The 23,743-nt window shown below is 41.5% G+C and overlaps 1 protein-coding gene across 4 annotated transcripts in view; it reads left to right on the forward strand.

The window, feature by feature from the left end:
- Window positions 1–22,221, forward strand: part of MRE11 (MRE11 homolog, double strand break repair nuclease) — a 54,732-nt gene extending 32,511 nt beyond the window's left edge. For all 4 annotated transcript variants that reach the window (XM_050941139.1, XM_050941132.1, XM_050941123.1 and 1 more), the window contains exons 15-20: window positions 1,986–2,211; window positions 3,694–3,777; window positions 8,388–8,446; window positions 16,725–16,792; window positions 17,644–17,722; window positions 21,957–22,221. In XM_050941139.1, the coding sequence (XP_050797096.1) occupies window positions 1,986–2,211; window positions 3,694–3,777; window positions 8,388–8,446; window positions 16,725–16,792; window positions 17,644–17,722; window positions 21,957–22,010 (570 nt within the window). In that variant the 3' untranslated portion in view covers window positions 22,011–22,221. The remainder of the gene's footprint in view (window positions 1–1,985; window positions 2,212–3,693; window positions 3,778–8,387; window positions 8,447–16,724; window positions 16,793–17,643; window positions 17,723–21,956) is intronic.
- Window positions 22,222–23,743: the final 1,522 nt, after the last annotated feature.

Below are 23,743 nucleotides of genomic sequence, written 5' to 3' on the forward strand. Positions count from 1 at the left end.
TCCCGACCTCCAGTTTGAGAACCCCTATATTAAATTGACCTTTATGTAAGTGGTTTTGCAATTACTAGGGATTTTTTGTTTGACAAAAGGATATCAGGTTTCTGTTCTGTTTTTTGGCTGCACTTTAGTGCTGTATATCTAGGGAGACATATTGAAGCACAGAATGTACAGTATTCAAAAGTCCAGAGTGAAGTATTTAACAGTCTGTTTATGCAGAGTATATCTATGAGACACAGAGTGCAAAAGAAATGGCCTAACTGGAGCCACTGCCTAGTCATCCATATGTCTGGTATCATTTGGGAGACAGTTCCACCGAAATAACCAACCTTCGATCCATACAATTTAGACAGCAATTGCAAATTTCCAAGCCAACGTTAACAGTGCCTGAGCAGTCCCAGCAGCAGTGAATTAATGTCCCTGTTGATGAACTTCATGTCAGGGAGACATCTGAATCTAATGTTCACAGTGTTGGTAACCAGGTTGGTCCCAGAATATTAATAATTTAAAAAAAAAGTACAGGTAGATTTCCTGATTATTATTTTTTCTTTCAGTGTGTGAGAGCATGTGATGGGTTTGGATTGGGATTTTCTAAGGTAGTCCATTCTGGAGTAGGGAGTCCTTCTGCAGAGATGTTCAGAATCTAATGTCCATTTGTCTATAAGAAGGAAAATAATGTCTACTTGAGCAACGTATATTCGGGTTCACCACCATAGAATTAGATGCGATTGGCAACTTCTGGGCTGGTCAAATTCAGCACTTGGTTTGCAGCAAGCTGGGGTGTAAATCTCCACACTAGGCTGATAAGTTCCCTAGTGTGTGCTTGGATCTATCCTGCTTTGAAACAGGAGTGAAGGGCACTAAAGTTTTCCCAGTGCAAGGTGGTAGGGTCCACACAGATACTCTAGTGTGGGGTAGATTTACACCCCAGCTTGCCGTGAACTAAAGCTTTTTGTGTAGACAAGTCCTTCCAATGAGCAGTGCTGAACTCTAGCTGTAAAGGTGTGTTACAGTTAGTGAGGTGAAAACTACAAATACTACCTAGTCAGGATGCCCTTTTACCTCATATGGTTCAAATTAATAGTGTAAATGGGAGGTTAGCTATGTCCTTACGCCCTGGACTATCTCTGGATCAAATTTTCAAAACTGCCTAAATTACTTAGGGTCCTAAGTCCCATTTGAAAGTCAGTAAGGGACTTAAAGTCCCTTAATTATAAGAACAATAATAATAGCACCTATGTTTTCTGTATGGTTAAACTGTGATTTAAGTTTCTGTCTAATCTACAAATGGGAATATGGACAGGATCTAGTGGAAATCTAGAAATGCCAAATTCACTTCCAGCCTGGTTCTTCTCATTTAATGACTTCAGTGTATTTACGTTGGTGAAAGGAGAATTGAACCCTTAATCTTTTTAAGAAAAAGGAAAAAAAAATGTTAACTGTCTGCTTATTCATAAAGCCCATTAATCTTTATACCAGATGGCAGTTCCCTTTCTTAGTATCTTTACCTCACTTCTCCTCCAAACAGTGTTTTCTCTCAGTTATTTTTTTAAATCATAGTCCTTGGGTTGTAGAAACTGCTCAGTTGTTTAGCTACTTCCCCCTTTTCTTTTATTAAGCCTTAATGACGCATCTTTCAGAAGCAGGTTTTGCTAAGTTAATGGAAGAATGTGCATATTGCCTCTTGGAGAAAGCTGTTTTCTCTATAGTAGGGTGGCTGACTTGTTAGTCCATTTCACAATTTGTTATAACACAGTCATTTTTTCAGACTTCTTTGAATGGGAGTGAAGCATTTTATAAACAATTCTGACTTAGTGTACAAATTGGGACTGCATCAGAATGACTAGAAGAGAGATCTGTTTTCTGAGTGACTTACGTTACCATTGAAGTTGGCCCTAAATCTGAATTCTTATAAACATGTCACCCTATGGTTTCAACTGTGGTGCATTTTACTGTTAAAATTAACTACTCTGTATCATTTCTTTCAGGCTATGACCAGGGCTAGGGCTCACAGATCTCATGAGGCTGCTCTTGCCTCTGGTTCTAGTGATGATGATCTTATGGATATGGGAATGTCAGAACAAAAAACCAATGATGATTCAGATGCTGGCACCTCTGCATCATTCAGCAGAGGAAGAGGTCGAGGAAGGGGTCAGGCAAGAGGTGGAAGAGGGCAAATCTCAACATCAAGAGGAGCCTCTCGAAGAGGAAGAGGTCTGTAGTTTCTTACATTCCTTGTTTTGCAATTATTAGCCATTTCTCCTTGTTTAAAAAAAAAAAAAAAAAAAAAAAAGGCCTTTTCTGTAATGCTCCCATGAAATGCCCTATTGGCTTGTTATTTAATCAGATTCACGATGTTGTAATCTTTTTATTGCCAGCATTTTTGGCACCAGTTGCTGCAGTAACTTGCCACCTAACAAAGATTAAGTTGAAATACTCAGGTTTTGACAAGAGGAAAAAATACCATGTTCCTATGCTGCAGTAGTTATAGCAGTCTCCTGGGGAAGCCCTATGCACAGAGGTGTATGTCTTTTCTTCTGTATTAATATTAGGCAATACCTCTGCTGGCTAATGTTTGTATTATTATAGCTTCCAATGTGGGCTAGGTGCTGTCATGTGTAAAAGGTAGTCTCTTCCCCCACAAGGGCTTGTGAAACGAGTAGTCCTTCCTAAGACTTAGAAAACTTGTCTTAATCGGGAAAATAGGACTTTTTTTTTTTTAAACCAAAAATATCAAACCACCTCTTGGTCTGGTTGTAATTGATTGTGCCCTTTTAATGAGTTACACTCCTTGTTGTTAAGGCCTTTAATAATTTTTTTTAAAGTATCCAATTCTGCAGATGGATCAGCTAGCCAAGACTCTCACTGACTTCAATGGGTTCAGCATGTTTGTAGGGGGACTAGCAGATCTGACAGCAAGATCAGGGCCTATGAATTCAAATTAAGACTGGGAACTTCAAAAATAAATTGGTTATGGAAACCACTAATGGGGAAAATGTGCCCAATGTACTGTCAAGAAAGGGAATAAGTTTTTGGCCATGGGGTAGACACTATGTCAGAAGCTAAATCATGCTCCCATTTTTATCCACTTTCTAGTCTGAAGAGTATGAACTGTGATAAAGATGAGTGTTTTTTATTAAATTTCTTACTCAGCCCTCAAATATTCTTGTTGATTATTGGTATCAATCACTGCAGTGTGTTTTATATGTTCTGTAGGCTCTTCTTTATAAACCATTAAAGAAGAAATGAAAATGGGCTATAAATATTACTGAATTGGTATTCCACTGAAAAAAGCAGTATAGCTGGGGGTAGCATTGATGTGGCTCAGGCTAGCTACCTGAGTACATACACAGAGTTTCGGGGGGGGGGGGGGGCGGTGGAGGGGTTGTACTCAGGTGGCTAGCCAAGCCACCACCAATGCTATCCCCTCAGAACACCCTGGGTATGTATTCAGGTATCTAGCCAGAGCTGTTACCTGTGCTATCGCCAGCTACACTGATATTTTCTGCTCTCTAGTTCATGCAGAGCTAGTAAGTGTCTGTCTTCCTGATCTGGGAAGCAGTTTCTTGGCTACAGTGTAGACATACCCTTAGTTGTGGATCTTTTGATGCTCGTTTTTTAGAATTTCATAATTAACAGAAAAAAATGCAAAGAGAGCTAAATATTGATTTTTGTGTGTGTGTATTATCCCTACAGGAAACACTACCCAAGAACAGTCTAATAGCAGTAGAAATTACAAGCCTGTGTCTACTCCTACCAAGAATATGAACATCATAGATGGTATGTTCAGAATAGTGTGTTGTTTTCACATGCCCTCTAAAATTGCTGTCACTTTGCAGAATGATGTAGAGTAGTGTTTCTCAAAGTTGGGCCGCCGCTTGTTCAGGGAAAGCCCCTGGCGGTCCAGGCCGATTTGTTTACCTGCTGCATCTGCAGGTTCAGCCGATCATGGCTCCTACTGGCTGCGGTTTGCTGCTCCAGGCCAATGGGGGCTGCGGGAAGCGATGCGGGCCGAGGGGTGTGCTGGCCACCACTTCCTCCTGCCCCCATTGGCCTGGAGCGGTGAACTGTGGCCAGTGGGAGCCGCAATCAGCTGAACCCGCAGACGCGGCAGGTAAACAAACCGACCCAGGGTGCCAGGGGCTTTCCCTAAACAAGCGGCGGACCAGCTTTGAGAAGCACTGATGTAGAGCATGTGATGGGTTTGGGTTGGGTTTGCAGAATGATGCCATAATGCAGTTAAGAAGTTCATGATGCAGCCTTTATTTCCAGTAGATAAAATTCAACCATCACTTGGAGCTTCGTTTGGCTGTTGTTAAGTAGGGAGGTAAACTGTTAGCAAGGTTTAGTCCAGCTGACTTCTTTTCCTACCGCATCTCTTACCTATCATTTTAAGAAGATTGATTAATGGGGTTAATTAGTCTGCCTCTCTCTACTTTAACAGCTCATGAGTTCAGGTTGTTTCAAGAACTTCCCCCTTCAGATGCAAAATGCATCCAGAAGAGTGTCTTTGTTGAAGCCTCACAAATTGTGTGGCCCAGACTGATTGGCTAGTTCTGGATTTGTGATGAAGCCTTCTCTTAGAGAAGGGGACAAGGCTGGCGTGGGGTGAGAGGTGTTTATTCAGGTCATAGTGAGTGAAACAAAAGACTAAGAGTGAGCATAACACACGTAATTTTGGAATCCAGAAATACAATTGCCACTAGTACCAGTAAGTGCAAATAAGTAACACAGTTAAGCACTAACACTGGGCAACAACTTTTGCACCATAAGAATTTTTTGTAGAGCTCATGACAGATAAAATGGTATGTTTAGAGACCTTGAGCCAGATCCTGCTCTCTGTTACATCAGTATAAATCTGGAGTGACTCGATTTAAGAAAATATTAAACTTAGATTTACCCAGTGTCATTCAGATCATCACTGGGACACTTAGAAATGAAGTGCTATAAAATACATTTTTCAGTTGCAGTTTTAAAAAAATCCTGTCTCGGGATCTCTGAAATTATTACACTGGGTTAGTAATCTTCAAAATCTCATCATTAAAACGTTTGGGTTCCTATAAAAAGATCAATTTAAAATTGCAAACTGTCTGGCTTCTTTATGCAGATGTTAGTTTTTAAAGTCATCTTTTAAAATACACCGGACCCTCACTATATGTGGGATTTGGGATCCATGAGTGGTACCACGTTAACGCAGGGACCCTGTTACAGCAGGGACCGCGTTAAAATGAAGTGCAATTAAAGTAATTAGATTTGGGATCCATGACTGAGACTGCGTTATATGTGAATTGGTGTTATATAGATGCGCGTTCTAGCGAGGGTCTGGTGTATATTAGCACCTGTCCTTATAAAGCTTGTTGCACAACCTCTGCATTTTGGAAGTATATTGGATTTATATTGGATTTTTTTATATATATATTAATAAAAACATTATTTTCCATTTTCATTTATACTGCCCCTCTTGGGCTCACTTTATTATAAGTCAGGGGTCAGCAACCTTTCAGAAGTGCTGTGCTGAGTCTTCATTTATTCACTCTAATTTGAGGTTTCGCGTGCCAGTAATACATTTTAATGTTTTTGGAAGGTCTCTTTCTATAAGTCTGTAATATATATCTAAACTATTGTTGTATGTAAAGTAAATAAGGTTTTAAAATTGTTTAAGAAGCTTCATTTAAAATTAAAATGCAGAGGCCCTTGGACCGGTGGCTAAGACCTGGGCAGCGTGAGTGCCACCGAAAATCAGCTTGCGTGCTGCTTTCGGCACATGTGCCATAGGTTGTCTACCCCTGTTATAAGTATTCAGTTGGAGTATATCATGTGGGACAGAAAAATTAATACCAGACGTTCTGACCTATTAATTACCTTTGTGCACACGAATGCAAATGAACCACTGGAGTCTCCAAAATTCCCACTTTCAAAGTCTCTCTTAATTCAAGAATGTTTAATTCAATGATATTTGAAGATTAGCTGTGAAAAGAAGTGGCTGATAATTCATTAAAATATCCAAGTAACCTTTATATCTCATCTGCATCACTGCCCAAATAAAGGCTCGTTTCGTTGTTTGAGCATCATTCAGAAATGAACTGCATTTTATAGCATTAGCTTAGCACAAAGTGAACCTATTTGTTTTATTTGAAATTACTATGGATTTCCATTGAGCTCAGTGGTTTGAGCTTTGGCCTGCTAAACCCAGGGTTGTGAGTTCAATCCTTGAGAGGGCCATTTGGGGATTGGTCCTGCTTTTACCAGGGGGTTGGACTAGATGATCTCTTGAGGTCTCTTCCAACCCTGATAATCTATAAGCGGGGTTTTTATGAAATCCTTTAGAATACGCACAGTCTTCAATATTGTATTGCATTATATTTAATAACAGCTGTGCCCCCAATCCTGCCAGCTGGTCCATAGGGCTGGGTCCTAATATCTACGCGGAGTCCTAACGAAGTCAGTGGGGCTCTCCATTATCATGGTCTTGCATGAATGCATCACAATGTAGGATCAAGGCCTATGTTTCTTCTGAATCACTGTCACAACTTGTGCATGTTTGAGTAATTTAGTCTAAAACTAATGTTTTTAGGAAATATTTTTTAAAAACTCCTATTTTGCAGACATATTAGACTACTTTTCATTGGCCACGCAGTGCAAGCTGAAAATCTTCTAATAAACATCTAAATTTCTTCTGAAAATTATACATGCTCTTGAGTAAAACATATGACTGATTTTCGAAGTTGGTCATGTCAAAAATGGAAAATTTTAATTCTTCGCAGACTTGAAGTGATCTGTGCAAACCTACAAAATGCTTTTCATATTTATAAAACTCTTTTAAATGTATTTTTTCTATTGTGATTTTAATGTGGACCTTTAATTAGTGAATTAATGCTCATTTGGCGCCTCACCAGAATAAGCGCTGAAAATATAATCTCTCTTGAAGTAACTGTACGACAGTGATAGAAAACTCTAACTTTTAGTAACAAGACATTTTCATGACCGTCTGATTTTTACTTTAGATAATTGGAACACCTCTAGAGGTCTGGCTCTGAGGAGGTCAAATTAAATTGTTAAATTAGAAATACAGTAGGAGAACCAGCTGGTGATAAAATGTCCTGCTGACATGTATTACTTAAGTACAGGCTATTTTAATTCTGGTGTATCTCACTGTGGCAAATGGTTTTCAGGGAGCCACTGGAATACCAGGTCTTACTGGAGATTTAGCTTATCAACACTGCACAGAAATTAAGAAACTCGCTTTTGCCACAGAGCCAAAGCGTTGTCCAGAAACACAAATGACTTTTCTTGATGGAACCAGTGTATTCAAATCCAGTTTCAAAGGCTGAGTTGTGGCAACTTTTGAGAATTTAAAACTTTAATGGATGCACTTAAAGACAGTTGTTTCTTGATTTGTAAATGAATCTGCCTATGAGTTGGGAATCCAAGCATCCAAGCAATAAGTTTTTCAGAACAAAGCATTATTCATGTAGCAGTGCCAAATCCCTTCAAAACCTGACTGCTGTGCCAGTGAGGCACTGCTCACAGATATCTGTAAAAGAACACAGCTGTGTTTTCTATTTGCAGTTTAAACAAGGCCAGGTTTATCATATCCAATGTAAAAGATAGCAAGGCAAATTAACCACAGTTCAATGAAAGTGACTAAGAAGAAGTCATTTGTTTTATGAGGTAGGTTTTGCATTTGTTTGATAAATAGAAAAAATGTTTCTCTTCTTTGCTGAAAAGAAACCTCATACAATAAGTACCATTAAGAAATGAACATTTTCTCGCAATTAACACATCACAGTATCAGAGGTACTGCAGGTCTTGCCTATTCTAAATACTATATAGGAAGACACTGCAGCATCTCTTTATCTAGGCGTTTTCCGCTTGAGCACCTTGTTGTCTCAGATACTACACTGGGTGGGGCAGAGGGAAAACAATGATTATTTCAGTTTTGTTGACTTGCGCTACAAGAATTAGAATAAAACTCTTAATTACTAAAACATGACTTAAAATAAAGCAAAAATATATTATCCAGAAAAATTGGACTTCTCAAATTGTAATGTTAACATTAAGCTACATGAACTAAATGTTAATTTAGTTTGTATTTGTGAATGTTTTATCTAACCAGTAGGATTATACTTTCCCCAGCTAGAATAGGAAACTCAATTTTGCCTCCACTAACTAACTTGGGAAAGGCCCAACTCTATTTTGTCTGGAATGTTGTGGGAGAAATCATAAAAAGTAAACTATAGTAAGTCTGTGTACCAGCCCTTTTTATTTATACTTTGTAGTAAAATACATTTCAGTCAAAATGTGAAGGTGAGACCCTTGTGTGATACGAAGGGATCAGATAATGAAATGTGGTTATTCCATATGATATGTTCTCATCTGTTTTATTTTAGCCTTTAAAGCTGCCCGGCAACAGCCCTCTCGGAATTCATCTGCTAAGAATTACTCAGAGGTGAGAAGCCATTTTGCATATGTGTAAAGTTGTAATACTGCTGTGATTGTGTATAGCACCCTGAGGCCATGTCTACGTTATAAGCTTATGTCGTCTCAAGTTACATTGGTATACACCCACTGCAGTTAGTACATCACTTGTGTGCATGCTTACTTGGCTCCTTGTGTCGGCGGTGCACGTACTGACCAGGAGTGCTTGTATCAATGCAGTGCACCATGGGTAGGTATCCCATGGTGCAACTTAGTAGTGCATTGTCTTTTAGGAAGTTTTGGCAAGGCATGATGGAGCTGAAACAAGTCACGCATGTGTAGCTGGGAGCATAGAATCAACTTCCTAGTTTGGAACTGTCTCTATCCCATAATGTCATCTGTATCCCACAAACCCACGCAGCCATCCTTGTTGTCTGCCATCTCCGACAGAAGCATGGAGCCTGCGAGATCTGTGCTGTTGTCATGAGCGTTGCAAGCAGGATGCACGATCGTGCAGTATCTGCAGTGCTGCAAGAGGAGCTGCAAGGAACGAGACTATTTCTTGGAGGACAGATTGCTTTGGGACATAGTGAGAACCAGTTCCATGTTGTTGGTGGCTTTCACGGAGCAGCTACAGATGGTGGAGTGCTGCTTCTGGGCAGAAGAAACAAGCACTGATTGGTGGGATCGGATCGTAATGCAGGCTTGGGATGTTGAGCAGTGGCTGCAGAACTTTCAGATGTGCAGAGCCATATTCCTGGATCTGTGTGCTGAGCTCTCCTCATCTCTCCAGCACAGGAACACCAAAATGAGAGTTGCACTGACAGTGGAAAAGCAAGTTCTGATCACACTCTCTGGAAACCCAGCAATGTCAGATTGCTACCGGTCAGTCAGGAATCAATTTGGAGTCAGGAAACCCACTACTGGGGCCATATTCCTGGAAGTGTGCAAGGCCATTAATCACCCACTGCTATGCAGGGCTATGACTCTTGGCAATGTGCAGTACATAATGGATGGATTTGCAGCAATCTGGCTCGGGTGTTCTGCGGGTATGGACAGGGAAATCCTGAAAGCTGCAGTGTTAGCAGCTGCAGGTAGAACACAGTTATCGTCCATGTATTCACTCCGGAAGGTGAAACATAAGATTCTGAACGTACTCCCCTTGCACCTCTAAAGTTTTAAGCACTACATTCTCACTTCTGCTTGGAATTGCTTGTGCACAGCACCTGCCATGGTGAACATGGCTTGCCAAGATTGGGGAAATGCTGACTTTCATGATTCTAATAGTATATGCAATGTCAGTGAATACTGGCACCATTTTCCATAGGTGGTAGTGATTTGAGCTGATGTCTCACTCCTGAGGGTAGCACAGGGAGAGAGAGCACAGCTGCTGCAGGCATCCTGAAGCTGCCTGGAACCGTATGCTGCTAGCCTGTGTACTCCAATGGAGCCTGCAGAAATTATTGAGTGGTGTGGGAAAGTGTCCTACTGTGGAAGAAGAATTAAGGCAGCCATCCCTAGAAATCTTTTGAAAGAGGACTGGAGAGTGCATCCGTGAAATTTCATTGAGATCTCTCTGGAGGATTCACAGGACACCCCAGTGTACATAAATAAACTTTTGTGTGCCCTTCCCCTGCCCTCTTTCCCAAACTCTAAAGGGTTTGTTGTACCCTCTGTTGGTTGTACCATGACCTCTTCTAGCTCAAGTAAGTTAAGGATAAGTCAAAAGATGCATGCTGCTACTTTTGTGGTGCATCCCTGTAATTTAAAATTAACTTAACTTATCCGACCTTGCTTCCTCTGCATTGGGCTTGCCCATGCTCGACCGGCTGGACTGTGGTGGAATCAAAAACAGGTCCTGGTTGGCCGCAAAGCTGGATTCCCCTGGTTGCCTCTCCTCCCTGCTGTTCACAGCAGGGGCTTATGACTCTGGCTCCTCAGATGTATCCACAATGCTGGGAGGAGGGGGGATGCTTGGGTATGGCATGTAGCTTTTTGTAAACGCAGCAGATCTATTGTTGGTTTCCCTGACCTTCTGGTACACTTGCCGAAACTCCTTGGCTTTCATGCAGTACTGCTGCTAGTCCCTGTCATACCCTTTCTGCATCCCCCAAGCAATCTGCTCGTAGATGCCAAGGTTTCTGCGGCTGGATCATAGCTGTGTCTGCACAGCCTCTTCTCCCCACAGGCCCAGGAGATCCAGTGTCTCCTGTCCACTTTAGGCAGGAGTGTCTCTGTAGCATGTAGCTTGTATGGTCAGCTGGGCAGCTGCACTCAACAATGGAGAGCTGCTAGGTGTGCTTGCCATGCCAGGCAATCAGGAAGAGGAATTTCAAAAATTTGTGGGGCTTCAAAGAGGAAGCAAGGCTTCTGGCCTCCATAACCCAGGACAGTAGAGTTCACAATGGTGACCAGAGTGGTCAATGTAGGGCATTGTGGGACAGCTGCTGACGGACATTTGGTTGACATAAATAACCCAGTGTCTGTACGCATTGATCTAAGTACATCGACTGTGACTCTCTGCCACTCGGGGAGGTGGTATTAAGTTGGCGTAATGGAGCACTTACATTGGTAGGAGCCAAACTTAAAGGTAGACATATACAAAGCTACGTCGACCTGTGTAGAGTAGACCAGCTCTGATTAACTGCCATTTTCAAAATAAAGGCAAAATATACTAATTAAGGCCCAAATATATTTCTTTACTACTGTAATAACCTTAGTCCCAGATTTGGACTTTAGCGTCCAAAATATGGGGGTTAGCATGAAAACCTCCAAGCTTAGTTACCAGCTTGGACCTGGTACCTGCTGCCACCACCCAATCATGCCTGCCTGATGCGCTCAAAGACCTTTTCCAGGTGTAGTAGGTGTTCGGGCCAGGAGTCTGAAAAAATGGCCACATCATCGAGGTAGGCAACTGCAAATTCTCCCAGTCCAGCTAGTAGACCATCTACCAGCCTCTGGAAGGTGGCGGGTGCATTTCGAAGGCCGAAAGGAAGGACATTGAATTCATACACCCCCGCATGGGTGACGAATGCTGACCTCTCCTTGGCAGGTTCATTTAGCGGTACTTGCCAGTACCCCTTGGTTAAGTCTATTGTAGAGATGAACTGGGCACGTCCCAACTTTTCCAATAGCTCATCGGTACGTGGCATTGGATAGTTGTCCGGACGAGTTACAGCATTGAGCTTACGGTAGTCCACGCAAAAGCGTATTTCCCCATCTGGTTTGGGTACCAGAACCACTGGAGATGCCCATGCACTGGTAGATGAGCGGATTATACCCATCTGTAGCATGTTCTGGATCTTCCGTTCTATAGCAGCTTGGGCATGAGGAGACACTCGGTAGGGTGGGGTTCTGATTGGGTGAGCATTACCTGTATCAATGGAGTGGTATGCCCGTTCAGTCCGTCCTGGGGTGGCTGAGAACAATGGGGCGAAGCTAGTGCACAGCTCCTTGATTTGTTGCCGCTGCAGACGTTCCAGGGTGGTTGAGAGGTTCACCTCTTCCACGCCACCATCTTTTTTTCCCGTCGTAGTAGACACCGTCAGGCCACTCAGCATTATCTCCCTGGACTGTAAACTGACAAACCTGTAAATCTCTGGAATAGAAAGGCTTGAGAGAATTAACATGGTACACTTTAGGCTTTAGTGAGGAATTGGGAAATGCTATGAGGTAGTTTACAGCTCCCAGGCGCTCTTGGACCGTGAATGGCCCTTCCCATGATGCTTCCATCTTATGGGCCTGTTGCGCCTTCAAGACCATAACCTGGTCTCCTACCTTGAAGGACCGATCTCTGGCATGTCTGTCATACCAGGCCTTTTGCTCTTCTTGAGCATCCTTTAGGTTCTCTTTATCAAGGGCTAAAGATTGTCGGAGGGTGCTTTGTAGGTTGTTTACAAAGTCCAGAATGTTAGTTCCTGGAGAAGGCGTAAACCCCTCCCATTGCTGCTTCACCAACTGTAATGGCCCCTTAACCTCGTGACCATACACAAGTTCAAATGGTGAAAACCCTAAACTGGGATGTGGTACAGCCCTGTAGGCAAACAGCAACTGCTGCAACACTAGGTCCCAATTATTGGAGAATTCGTTGATGAATTTTCGTATCATGGCCCCCAAAGTTCCATTGAACCTTTCCACCAGGCCATTGGTTTGATGGTGGTACGGGGTGGCAACCAAGTGATTCACCCCATGAGTTTCCCACAGTTTTTCCATGGTCCCTGCCAGGAAATTAGACCCTGAATCTGTAAGGATGTCGGAGGGCCAACCTACCCTGGCAAAGATGTCTGTTAAGGCCAGGCACACAGTGTTAGCCCTGGTGTTGCCTAGAGCTACTGCTTCCGGCCATTGGGTAGCAAAGTCCACTAAAGTCAGTACGTACTGCTTTCCTCTGGGCGTCTTTTTTGGGAAAGGGCCCAGAATATCCACAGCTACTCGCTGAAATGGGACCTCAATTATGGGGAGTGGCTGGAGAGGGGCCTTGACCTGGTCTTGAGGCTTTCCCACTCTTTGGCATACCTCACAAGACCGGACATACTTGGCAACATCCTTGCCCATCCCCTCCCAGTGGAAGGACTTCCCCAACCGGTCCTTGGTTCGGTTCACCCCAGCATGGCCACTGGGATGATCATGGGCTAAGCTTAAGAGCTTCCCCCGGTACTTAGTTGGAACCACCAACTGTTTTTTGCGGCTGCCATTCTTCCCGGTGTCCACCAGAAAGAATTTCCTTGTATAAAAGTCCTTGGTCTATAACAAACCGGGATCGATTTGAAGAGCTGAGAGGCGGTGGGGTGCTCCGTGCCGCCGCCCAAGCTTTCTGAAGACTGTCATCCGCTTCCTGCTCAGTCTGGAACTGTTCCCTTGAGGCTGGGGTCACCAGTTCTTCCTCAGACTGTGGACTTGGGCTTGGTCCCTCTGGAAGCGATGTAGGTGATGGGGTTGTTTCCAGTGCTGGTGAACCGCTCTCCGCTGGTGCACCTGAGGGTATTTCAGGCTCTGGCTGAGCCTTTTGGGTATGGCTGTCTTGTGCTTCTGCCAGTTCTGGCTCGCTGGCGCCCTCTGGCGTTGAGTTTGAAGATGTAGTTGCACTTGCTGGTGCTGGTTGCAGTTCCAGTTCCGGGCCTGGGACTGGAGATGCTGTGGCTGTTTCAGTGGTAGGCATGGAATCCGGTTCCACTACCTCTGTCTGGGTCTCTGGTAACACAGACGGGGCCTCTGTGGACGGTTCAGGAACAGGAATGGGTCTGGAAGCTTGCCTGGTTTGGCTACGTGTAACCATTCCCACTCTCTTGGCCCGCCTCACCTGGTTGGCCAAGTCTTCCCCCAGTAGCATGGGGATAGGATAATTGTCATAGACTGCAAAAGTCCACATTCCTGACCAGCCTTTGTACTGGACAGGCAGTTGAGCTGTAGGCAAGTCTACAGCTTGTGACATGAAGGGGTAAATTGTAACTTTGGCCTTTGGGTTGATGAATTTGGGGTCAACGAAGGATTGGTGGATAGCTGACACTTGTGCTCCCGTGTCTCTCCACGCAGTAACCTTCTTTCCGCCCACTCTCAAATTTTCCCTTCGCTCCAAGGGTATTTGAGAGGCATCCGGGCCTGGGGATCTTTGGTGTGATGGTGGTGTAATGAATTGCACTCGCATGGTGTTCTTGGGACAGTTGGCCTTGATATGTCCCAGTTCATTACACTTAAAGCATCTTCCATCTGATGGGTCACTGGGCCGAGGTGAGTTACTGGAGACTGGTGAGGTTGAAGGGTAGGGTATCTGTGGCTTTACTTGGGTGGTATGTGGGGTCTTTGGCTGTCCTCGGTTGTAGGGTTTATGGTCTGTGTGCCCCCTGGGGTAATCGTTCCCCTTGACAGTAGCTTTTTTGCTTTCTGCCAGTTCCATCCATTTGGCTCCAATCTCCCCCGCCTCAGCGATATTCTTGGGGTTTCCATCTTGTATGTACCGCGTGATGTCTTCAGGAACACCATCCAAGAACTGCTCCATTTGTATGAGGAGGTTCAGTTCTTCCAAGGTTTGAATGTTGTTTCCTGTTAGCCAGGCCTCATAGTTTTTTGCAATGTAGTAGGCGTGTTTGGGAAATGACTCCTCTGGTTTCCACTTTTGGTTTCTGAAACGCCGACGGGCATGATCTGGGGTTATCCCCATCCTGTATCTGGCCTTGGTTTGAAAAAGTTTATAGTCATTCATTTGGTGCTTAGGCATTTCAGCTGCCACCTCTGCTAAAGGTCCACTGAGCTGTGACCTCAATTCTACCATGTACTGGTCTTCGGGAATGCTGTACCCAAGACAGGCTCTTTCAAAATTTTCCAAGAAGGCCTCGGTGTCATCACCTGCCTTGTAGGTGGGAAATTTTCTGTGCTGTGGAGCAATATTTGGCGCCGGGTTGTTAGGGTTGGCTGGCACATGCAGCCCAGCTTTTGCCAACTCCAGTTCATGTTTTCTCTGTTTTTCCTTCTCTTCATTTTCTTTTTGTTGTTTTTCCATTTCTCGGCGGTGGGCCGCCTCTCTTTCTCTTTCTCTTATTTCCATCTCTGTTTGTTTTATTTCCAGTTGTCGCCTGTGTTCAGCTTCTCTGACTTGCTCTTGGGCCTCAATTTTTGCCTTAGAAGTCATGATTCCTGTTTTCTTGTGTTGGGGTGCCCTCCGGTGTTTATCTTCTGAACTGCAGGTTCTCTGTTGCCTCCTGAAGTCTGCCTAGCAACAGTGCCTTTAGCTAATCTTCAATGTCAAGTAAACCTGAAAAACCACTTTATTTGCATTCATATAGTGCTGGTATGACTCTTAATGGGAGTGCTATTGCATGACAAAAGACCCTTAACAGGTTCTTAATGGCTTCTCGCTTAACATGCAAGCCACAAACTGCCAGAGAGAGCAGAAAAAAAAAAATTCTCTCTGGTTCCCTTTTAAAACCAACTGCTTCTCTCTGCTAAAAAGCCCTTAGCAGAGAAAAGAAAAATATAATATTCCTACTGGCTTCTGGATTCTAGTCCCACCAGCTGCACACCATGTAATAACCTTAGTCCCAGATTTGGACCTTAGCGTCCAAAATATGGGGGTTAGCATGAAAACCTCCAAGCTTAGTTACCAGCTTGGACCTGGTACCTGCTGCCACCACCCAAAAAATTAGAGTGTTTTGGGGCACTCTGGTCCCCCTGAAAAACCTTCCCTGGGGACCCCAAGACCCAAATCCCTTGAGTCTCACAACAAAGGGAAATAATCCTTTTTCCCTTCCCCCCTCCAGGTGCTCCTGGAGAGATACACAGACACAAGCTCTGTGAACCCAAACAGAGTGAATCTCCCTCTCTGTTCCCAATCCTGGAAACAAAAAGTACTTTCCTATTCCCCCAGAGGGAATGCAAGGTCAGGCTAGCAATCCAACACACAAATCTCCCCTTGATTTCTTCCTCCCACCAATTCCCTGGTGAGTACAGACTCAATTTCCCTGAAGTAAAGAAAAACTCCAACAGGTCTTAAAAGAAAGCTTTATATAAAAAGAAAGAAAAATAAGTACAAATGTTCTCTCTGTATTGAGATAATACAACACAGGGTCAATTGCTTAAAAGAATATTGAATAAACAGCCTTATTCCAAAAGAATACAAATCAAAGCACTCCAGCACTTATATTCATGCAAATACCAAAGAAAAGAAACCATATAACTTACTATCTGATCTCTTTGTCCTTACACTTAGAAACAGAAGACTAGAAAGTAGAACTACTTCTCCAAAGCTCAGAGCAAGCAGGCAGCCAGAAAACAAAGACAAAAACACTCAGTTCCCTCCACCCAAAGTTGAAAAAATCCGGTTTCCTGATTGGTCCTCTGGTCAGGTGCTTCAGGTGAAAGAGACATTAACCCTTAGCTATCTGTTTATGACAACTACACCATAAATAGCCAATGTGTGAGATTCACGGAAGGCCAGTAGGACAAATGTTGTGGCTGAACTGATTTGAGAACTTGAAAAGGAAAAGAAAATGGGTCAATTTGCAAGTCAGTAATTTGGACACCTTGATAACAGTTGTAAGCCTAGAGAGAGTCTCAGTCCCAGTCTGTCAGTCACCTTGCAGACTATACGATCCAAGCCAGTAAAGCACTTAAGCACATGGTTACGATTAAGGATGTGAGTAGTCCCTGTGAAGTTTTTTTTGTTTTATCCAGGTTAAATTGTTTGAAGTGTAGACACTTCAGAAAACACTAAACAAAAAGTGAAAAAACTAGCGCACTGTAGCTTTCACTACATGTTTCATCCCAAAAGAGTACGTAATGTGCTACTGTCGGTAAAATATTATTGTGTTTTCCAGGACATTATAGATGATGACTCTGATGTGGAAGAAGTTTCTTTTACTGCTGCTTCCAAAGTTACTCAAAGGTTGGTACAGTTATTTCAAAAAGGGCAGAGAGCTGTTTGAGGGTTTGTAAGCCCCTCTGGAGTGATATACATGAGTTGGGCCATAGCACTATTTTCCTCTGATTGTCAGTAAAGGGTTACAATAGCTGAAACTCACTTTTAAAAATTCAAAATTTAATATATAATTTGCTCAACTGTTTTAAGTAGAAAAATTAACTTCTATATGTAAGAGAATTTCATAGTGGTTGAGTGAGGTTCCCCCGCAACCCTCTTTTTCTTCTTGAGACATTCAACAGTTAGTGTGAGAAAATGCAGTTGAAGGACTTGAAAGTGCATGTTGCCATGATGAGAACAGACCATGTGTATGTTTTACCATCTTTTACAGTATATTAATTACTAGCCAGATTTTCAGAAGTATTCAGTTCCCTCACCCTACCCCACCCCACCCCACCCTTGCTCACATATAGGCATCTGGCCAGACTTTTTTAAAAGGCCTTGGTACACAGTAGCTCCTGTTGCTGAATACTTTTGAAAATCTGGTCACTTTATTTAGGGATGCACCTGGAAGTGTCTCTCTTCTAAAAATATAATCCCCATTGCTAATAACCAGCAGACAACTGATTGCCATGTAAAGAACATCACTTCTGAATTCCTTCAATAAAACCTCATTTGTTACATGTTTTCAGAACTAATGCATACAGCATACACTTAGCAGCAACCTGAGAACTCCATGACTTGGATTAATAGGATAATGGGATCTACAAACAATATTTTTATTTAGGTTTGATCCGGCCAAACAGAGAAAACGTAGAATGTCTGGTTCTGGTGCCATGCTCTGTGATCATTAAGTTTTTCCTATTGTAACCCTTAAGGTTGTCAAGAACGTCTACATCCAGCAAAAGGAGCTTACAAAGCCAAATAACTGGAGGGGTTGACTTTGAATCAGATGAGGTACAGTATGATCTTCTCTTGTCATAATTCTCACAACTTCATATTGTCACTTTTCAAAATATTAAACTGATTAAAGGTATATCATAATTTCAAAAAAGGAGGGACCCAAATGATGGAGCTAGTTAAACAGAAATTGAAAGGAAAGTTACAAGGATAAAATATTTAAACTGCATGGAAACTAGTTAAAGGTACATAATGGAGCTCAAACTACATATATGCCTCAAATAAAAAAAAGGTACAGAAAAAAACAAATAAACATCACCACAGCTAAACAACAGAGTAAAAAAACATGGTTAGAAGCAAAAAGGCAGCCTTTAAAAATTCATAAAAGTCATATTCTGCAGAAAGGTTTCTAGGGGGGGTATAGTGGATCACAAGCTAAATATGAGTAAACAATATAACACTATTGCAAAAAAATCAAACACAGTTCTGGGATGTAGCAGTAGGAGTGTGGTAAGCAAAACACATGAAGTACTTCTTCCACTCTACTCCACACTGATAAGGCCTCAGCTGGAGTATTGTGTCCAGTTCTGGGTGCCTCCTTTCAGGAAAGATGTGAACAAATTGGAGAAAGGCAGAGGAGAGCAACAGAAATGATTTGAGGTCTAGAAAACATGACCTATGAGGGAAGATTGGAAAAATTGGGTTTGTTTAGTCTGGAGAAGAGAGGACTGAGAGGGAACGCAATAACAGTTTTCAAATACATAAAATATTACTACAAGGAAGAGGGCGAAAAATTGGTTCTCCTTATCCTCTGATGATAGGGCAAGAAGCAATAGGCTTAAACTGCAGTACCTAACTGTCAAGGTAGTTAAACGCTGGAACAAATTGCCTAGGGAGGTTGTGGAATCTCCATTACTGGAGGTTTTTAAGAACAGGTTAGATAAACACCTGTCAGGAATTGTCTAGTTATTACTGAGTTGTACCTTAAGTGCAGTGGACTGGACTAGATGACCTATTGAGGTCCCTTCCCGTCTTACACTTACGATTCTATGAAATATGAAATTGCACACCTACTATGTAGGGTATGTAATCTATCACTTAAATCAACCTCTGTGTCAGAAGGCTGGAGAATAGCTGATGTAATGTTGATTTAAAAAAAAAAAAAAGGCTTACTGGCTTACTTATTGCCAAGATTGCCTCTGCAACCTTACTTTAGTACGAGCAAACTGGTTGAGACTGTGGTAAAGAACAAAATTATTAGATACATAGATAAACATGATATGGCGGCAAAGAGTCAAGGTGGCTTTTGTAAAGAGAAATCATGCCTCACCAATATGTTAGAATTCTTTGAGGGTGTCAACAAGCATGTGGCCAAGATTGATCCAGTGGATATAGTATATTTGGAATTTCAGAAAGCCTTTTTGACAAGGTGCTTCACCAAAGACTCTTAAACAAAGCAAGCAATCATGGGATAATATGGCTGCTCTTCTCCTTGATCAGTAACTGGTTAAAGAATAGGAAACAAAGACTAGGAATAAATAGTCAGTCTTCACAATGGAGAAAGGTTAATAGTTTGCCCTCTTCCCCCCAGCCCACCACCAAGATGAGGTGGCAAAATTTACAAACAGTGCAAAATTACTCAAGATAGTTAAGTCCAAAACTGACAGTGAAGAGTTACAAAGGGATATCACAAAACTGAGTGGCTTGGCAACAAAATAGTGTGTTAAGTGCAGAATATACTGCACATCGGAAAAAATAATCCCAACTATATATACAAAATGATGGTATCTAAATGAGCCGTTACCACTCAAGAAAGAAATCTTGGAGTCCTTGTGGATAGTTGTCTGAAAACATCTGTGTAGCAGCAATCAAAAGAGCTTACAGAACATTAGGAACCATTAGGAAAGGGACAGTAATATAACAGAAAATACACCTCTACCTCGATGTAACGCTGTCCTTGGGAGTCAAAAAAATCTTACTGCATTATAGGTGAAACCGCATTATATGGAACTTGATTTGATCCGCCAAAGCACGCGGCGCCCCCTTCCTCCCCAGAGAGCTGCTTTACGGCATTATATCCGAATTCGTGTTATATTAGGTGGCGTTATAACAGGGTAGAGGGGTATCATAATGCCACTATATAAATCCATGATACAACTGCACTTTGAATTCTGAAAAGACTTGAACTGTTCGGCTTAGAAGAGAGATGACTAAGGAGGGATATGAAAGAAGTTTATAAAATCATGAATGGTGTAAAGAAAGGGAATAAAGAAGTATTTACCCCTTCACATAACTCATGGGTTATCCAGTGAAATTAATAGGCTGCAGATTTGAAAGAAACAGAAGGAAGTACTTCATCACACAACCTGTCAACTCGTTCTTTTTGCCATGGGATGTTGTGAAGGCCAAAAGTATAATTGTATTAAAGAAAGAATGATACACGTTTATGGACTATAGATCCATCATTGACTGTTAGCCAAGATGGTCAGGGATGCCACCCCATACACCAGGTGTACTTAAACCTCCAACTGCCTGAAGCTGAGACTGGACATTGGGATAAGTTACTTAAAATTGAGCTTTTCTTTTCATTCCCTCCAAAGCATGTTGCATTGGCCACTTTCAGGAGGCGGGATACTGATCTAGATGAACCATTGGTCTGACCCAGTATGACTGTTCTGTTCTAACTAATATTTATTTATAAGGATTTTTTTACACTTGTCTCTAATAGCACTGTACTGCATTGTATATTAAAATCAATAAAACTAATAGTTGCAGTTCACTCAGTAAGGGCAAGAAAACAAGTTGTCACATTTGCTCTTCTTGTCCTTATGCACAAGAAAAAAATGGGGGTATTTTTGGGTTCCCAGCCCTTCATGATAATGTTTGAACTACCACAACCACCCCCAGTCCCCCGTCCATGTCCAATGTTACAAGTACATGGCTGTTCCTTTGTGGTACTACAAGATGGATTAACTCTCTGTTGTTACAGTATGTCTAATGGGTTTATGCTGCTACACGTTACTGTAGTATATGAACATCTGATTCTGTTGTACTTTCCAGAGCTCTCTGACTGTAAGATGCTTAGTACAAAAGAAATGTAAATAAGCTAATGCGGTGTAATGACGTTTAGCTAACAAAATGCAAATATAGTAAAAACGAATTACAGATACCATATTGCTTGCTTTTCCAATTCTTGATATTCTGTGGATCTAAAATATTTTTCTAGTTTGTTAAAATTATTGTACATCTTTGTGTGCATTTCAAAATAATGCTGCAGAAATTGTCCCTGTTCAGGACAACATTTATACATGTGTTTTCCTGAATCAAAACCAGCGTAATTACAACATGAATGAGATGTTCCCAACTTACCCAAGCAATAAAAACTTTACTTTTGTATTTAAAAAAGTTGCCATAGTCTGCAGTTTGGAAATGAATGGGACAGAGTTCCCTATCTGCACTACTGTTACAAATTATGAAAAATATATAAGGGTAAAAAATAATTTGTGTGTTTTAAAATTGAAAGATGAACTTCATATTACCTGCCCTTACCTGCTAAAACAAGTCCTGTAATCCAGTAATAATAATACCTGGATCCTATATAGCACTTTTCATCAAAAGATGTCATAGTGCTTCACGCTTCATTCTCAATGTCACATCAGGTTTTATTCATATTAGACTACTTTTATGGACATCTAACTTATAGAGATACATAGGATTTGACAAACCATATTGGATTGTTGGTTCATTGAGTCTGGTATCCTAACTGGCAGTGGCCAATATCTGATATCCAGAGGAAATGTTAACCACCCTTTCCGTGTCTTTTCTTCAGACCCTGTCCTCCCTCCAGCTCCTGATACACAAACAGTTGTGCAGTGCTGTATGATAAGCGGGACAGAATTCTTCCCTGGCCCCTGCAGATATATTGTGTCTATGTTCTCTTTTACGGATATCAGGAATATATACAGTGCGGGAGAGAGGTGTCTTTCCTGTTTTACTAGGGCATATTTGGAAATGACTGATTCTAATCTCAGAATATCTATTGCAATCAGATTAAAAACTAGCCTGATTACTGCTCTCTTTATGATGTCGTATTTACAGTTTATATCAATAAATAATATCCTCCTTCATATTGAAAATAATAGAACAAAAAGAAAGAAACTAACAGAAACAGGCAGAGTGGAAAATATGGAGTAAGATGGCAGGCCGCCTGATTTAGCCAGCTCTCATATTAATTCTGCCTTTTTAATTCAAAATGCCTTGAAAGCTTTTAAAATGAACTTTTACATTGCAGGATGAATTTGACCCCTTCAAGAGCACTGCTACTTCCAGAAGAAAGCACAGATGATTCTGGATTCATTATATAAAATCACACTGCACAAATGCCCAGGTCTTGTGACAGAATCAGAAAACAATATGCAAGGTTTTAGATAGTGTTTTACTCTAAACTCTTTTTTGCCTTAATGTTTCAATTCTTTTGTGAAAGATTAACTCTCAGTGGTACTGTGTATGCAATATAACTTGACGTATATGTTGGGTTACTAGATGTAAATACCAGTGCCTAATAGTAAAAACTTTGAGAAATATTCTGTAGGATAATTTGAAAATTTTTCCTTCTGTAAAACTTCTAAAAGGTTCTTTTAATCTCTGGGGACGTATATAAAAGAATTCTTCCTTCTATAAAAGTTCTCACTGGGTTTTAAATTTTATAGAGGAATAAATTAAAGCAATATGCATGGATGGATATAGTTAACATATTTTTCAGACCTAACGAACATTGCATTTATCTGCAGTTTGGTATAGTTAGCAGAAAAATTCAAGGACCCAAAGATGCAACTTTCAATATTAAAACTATTAATCCCCAGAAAGGGACTGCTGTTACTATCTTCTATAAAAATGTACAGAAGTGTACAGAAATGTACAGAAATTTTGCCTGCAATTCTAGAAAATGGCTTTAGGTTAAGTTGGTTTGCATATTTCTATCACTCAAGTGAGACTTCTAGGATAGAACCCTGCAACTGTGCAAGTAAAACTTTCAGAAGTTGGCATGAGTCTTAGCTACATAAATAATATGGAATTGGGCCAGTAATGGATGAGACACTGCCTCTGTTTGTTTGTTTGTTTGTGCAAATGACACGTTTCATGATATTGGGGTTTTTTTCTGTTTTCAGTATTCCCTCTGAAACAACACTAATTCAGCAATGCATTCAGTAATGCTTGAATGATTTGTTTCCAAAGTGAGAACAGAAAACCATAATCAAAATAGGAATTACTGCAGTTGTTGTTTTAAAAAGTCAAGATTTCCCCACGCTTGGTGCCAGCTGAGAGACCACAGCTATACTCTTCAGTAGGTTCATCCTGAGAGCTAGGACAGTTTGGGGCTTAACTGCAAGACCTCTCGGTGGGCTGTGTGGCCCATTTGGTCTCCCTGACTGACTGCCTCTGGGATGTTGAAGAAGCACTATGCTACATACAACAGTTGGGTGGGAGAGTGCAGAAGCATGAACTATTCCTGGAGCTAGATGGAGTTTGGCAGCTGTGTGGCCATGGTTCTGGCCTATCATGGCCACCTTGGGGTCTGCATTCACTTTTGCTGTTGTGAACCCAAACGAGCCATAGAGGCTCTGAGAACTCTGTGGAAGTTGTCAGATCCAGGACTTGTCCCTCAAGGTATTTAATAATTGGTGGTAGTTTTGAAAGCAATCTGTTCCCTTATGGTATCAGAACATGCTTATTCTGGCAATGTTTGCAATGGCCTGACTCTTCTTCTGCCTCTTCACCAACAGCTATTTTTGCTATGCATAGACTTGCTGCTATAAGCTTCTCTGTAAAGGGGGACTATTTATGTTTTGTGCTAGAAGCCAAACTGCCATCAATCTCACTAGTAAGAAAAGTTACCTTATGCAGGTCCTGTCATAAAACCCCCATATAATGTTATGTGAACAATGGATGTAAGTTGTATGGCACTGTGTATTTTGCATTGAATCTGAAGGATTTAAATGTAAAATCATAGCTCTTTTTTATATGTTGCTAGCTAAATAAAATTTTATACTGAAAATAAATTAACAGTCTCCTAATTAT

Source organism: Gopherus flavomarginatus, chromosome 1, assembly GCF_025201925.1.
Source record: "Gopherus flavomarginatus isolate rGopFla2 chromosome 1, rGopFla2.mat.asm, whole genome shotgun sequence".
Lineage (NCBI taxonomy): Eukaryota > Metazoa > Chordata > Testudines > Testudinidae > Gopherus > Gopherus flavomarginatus.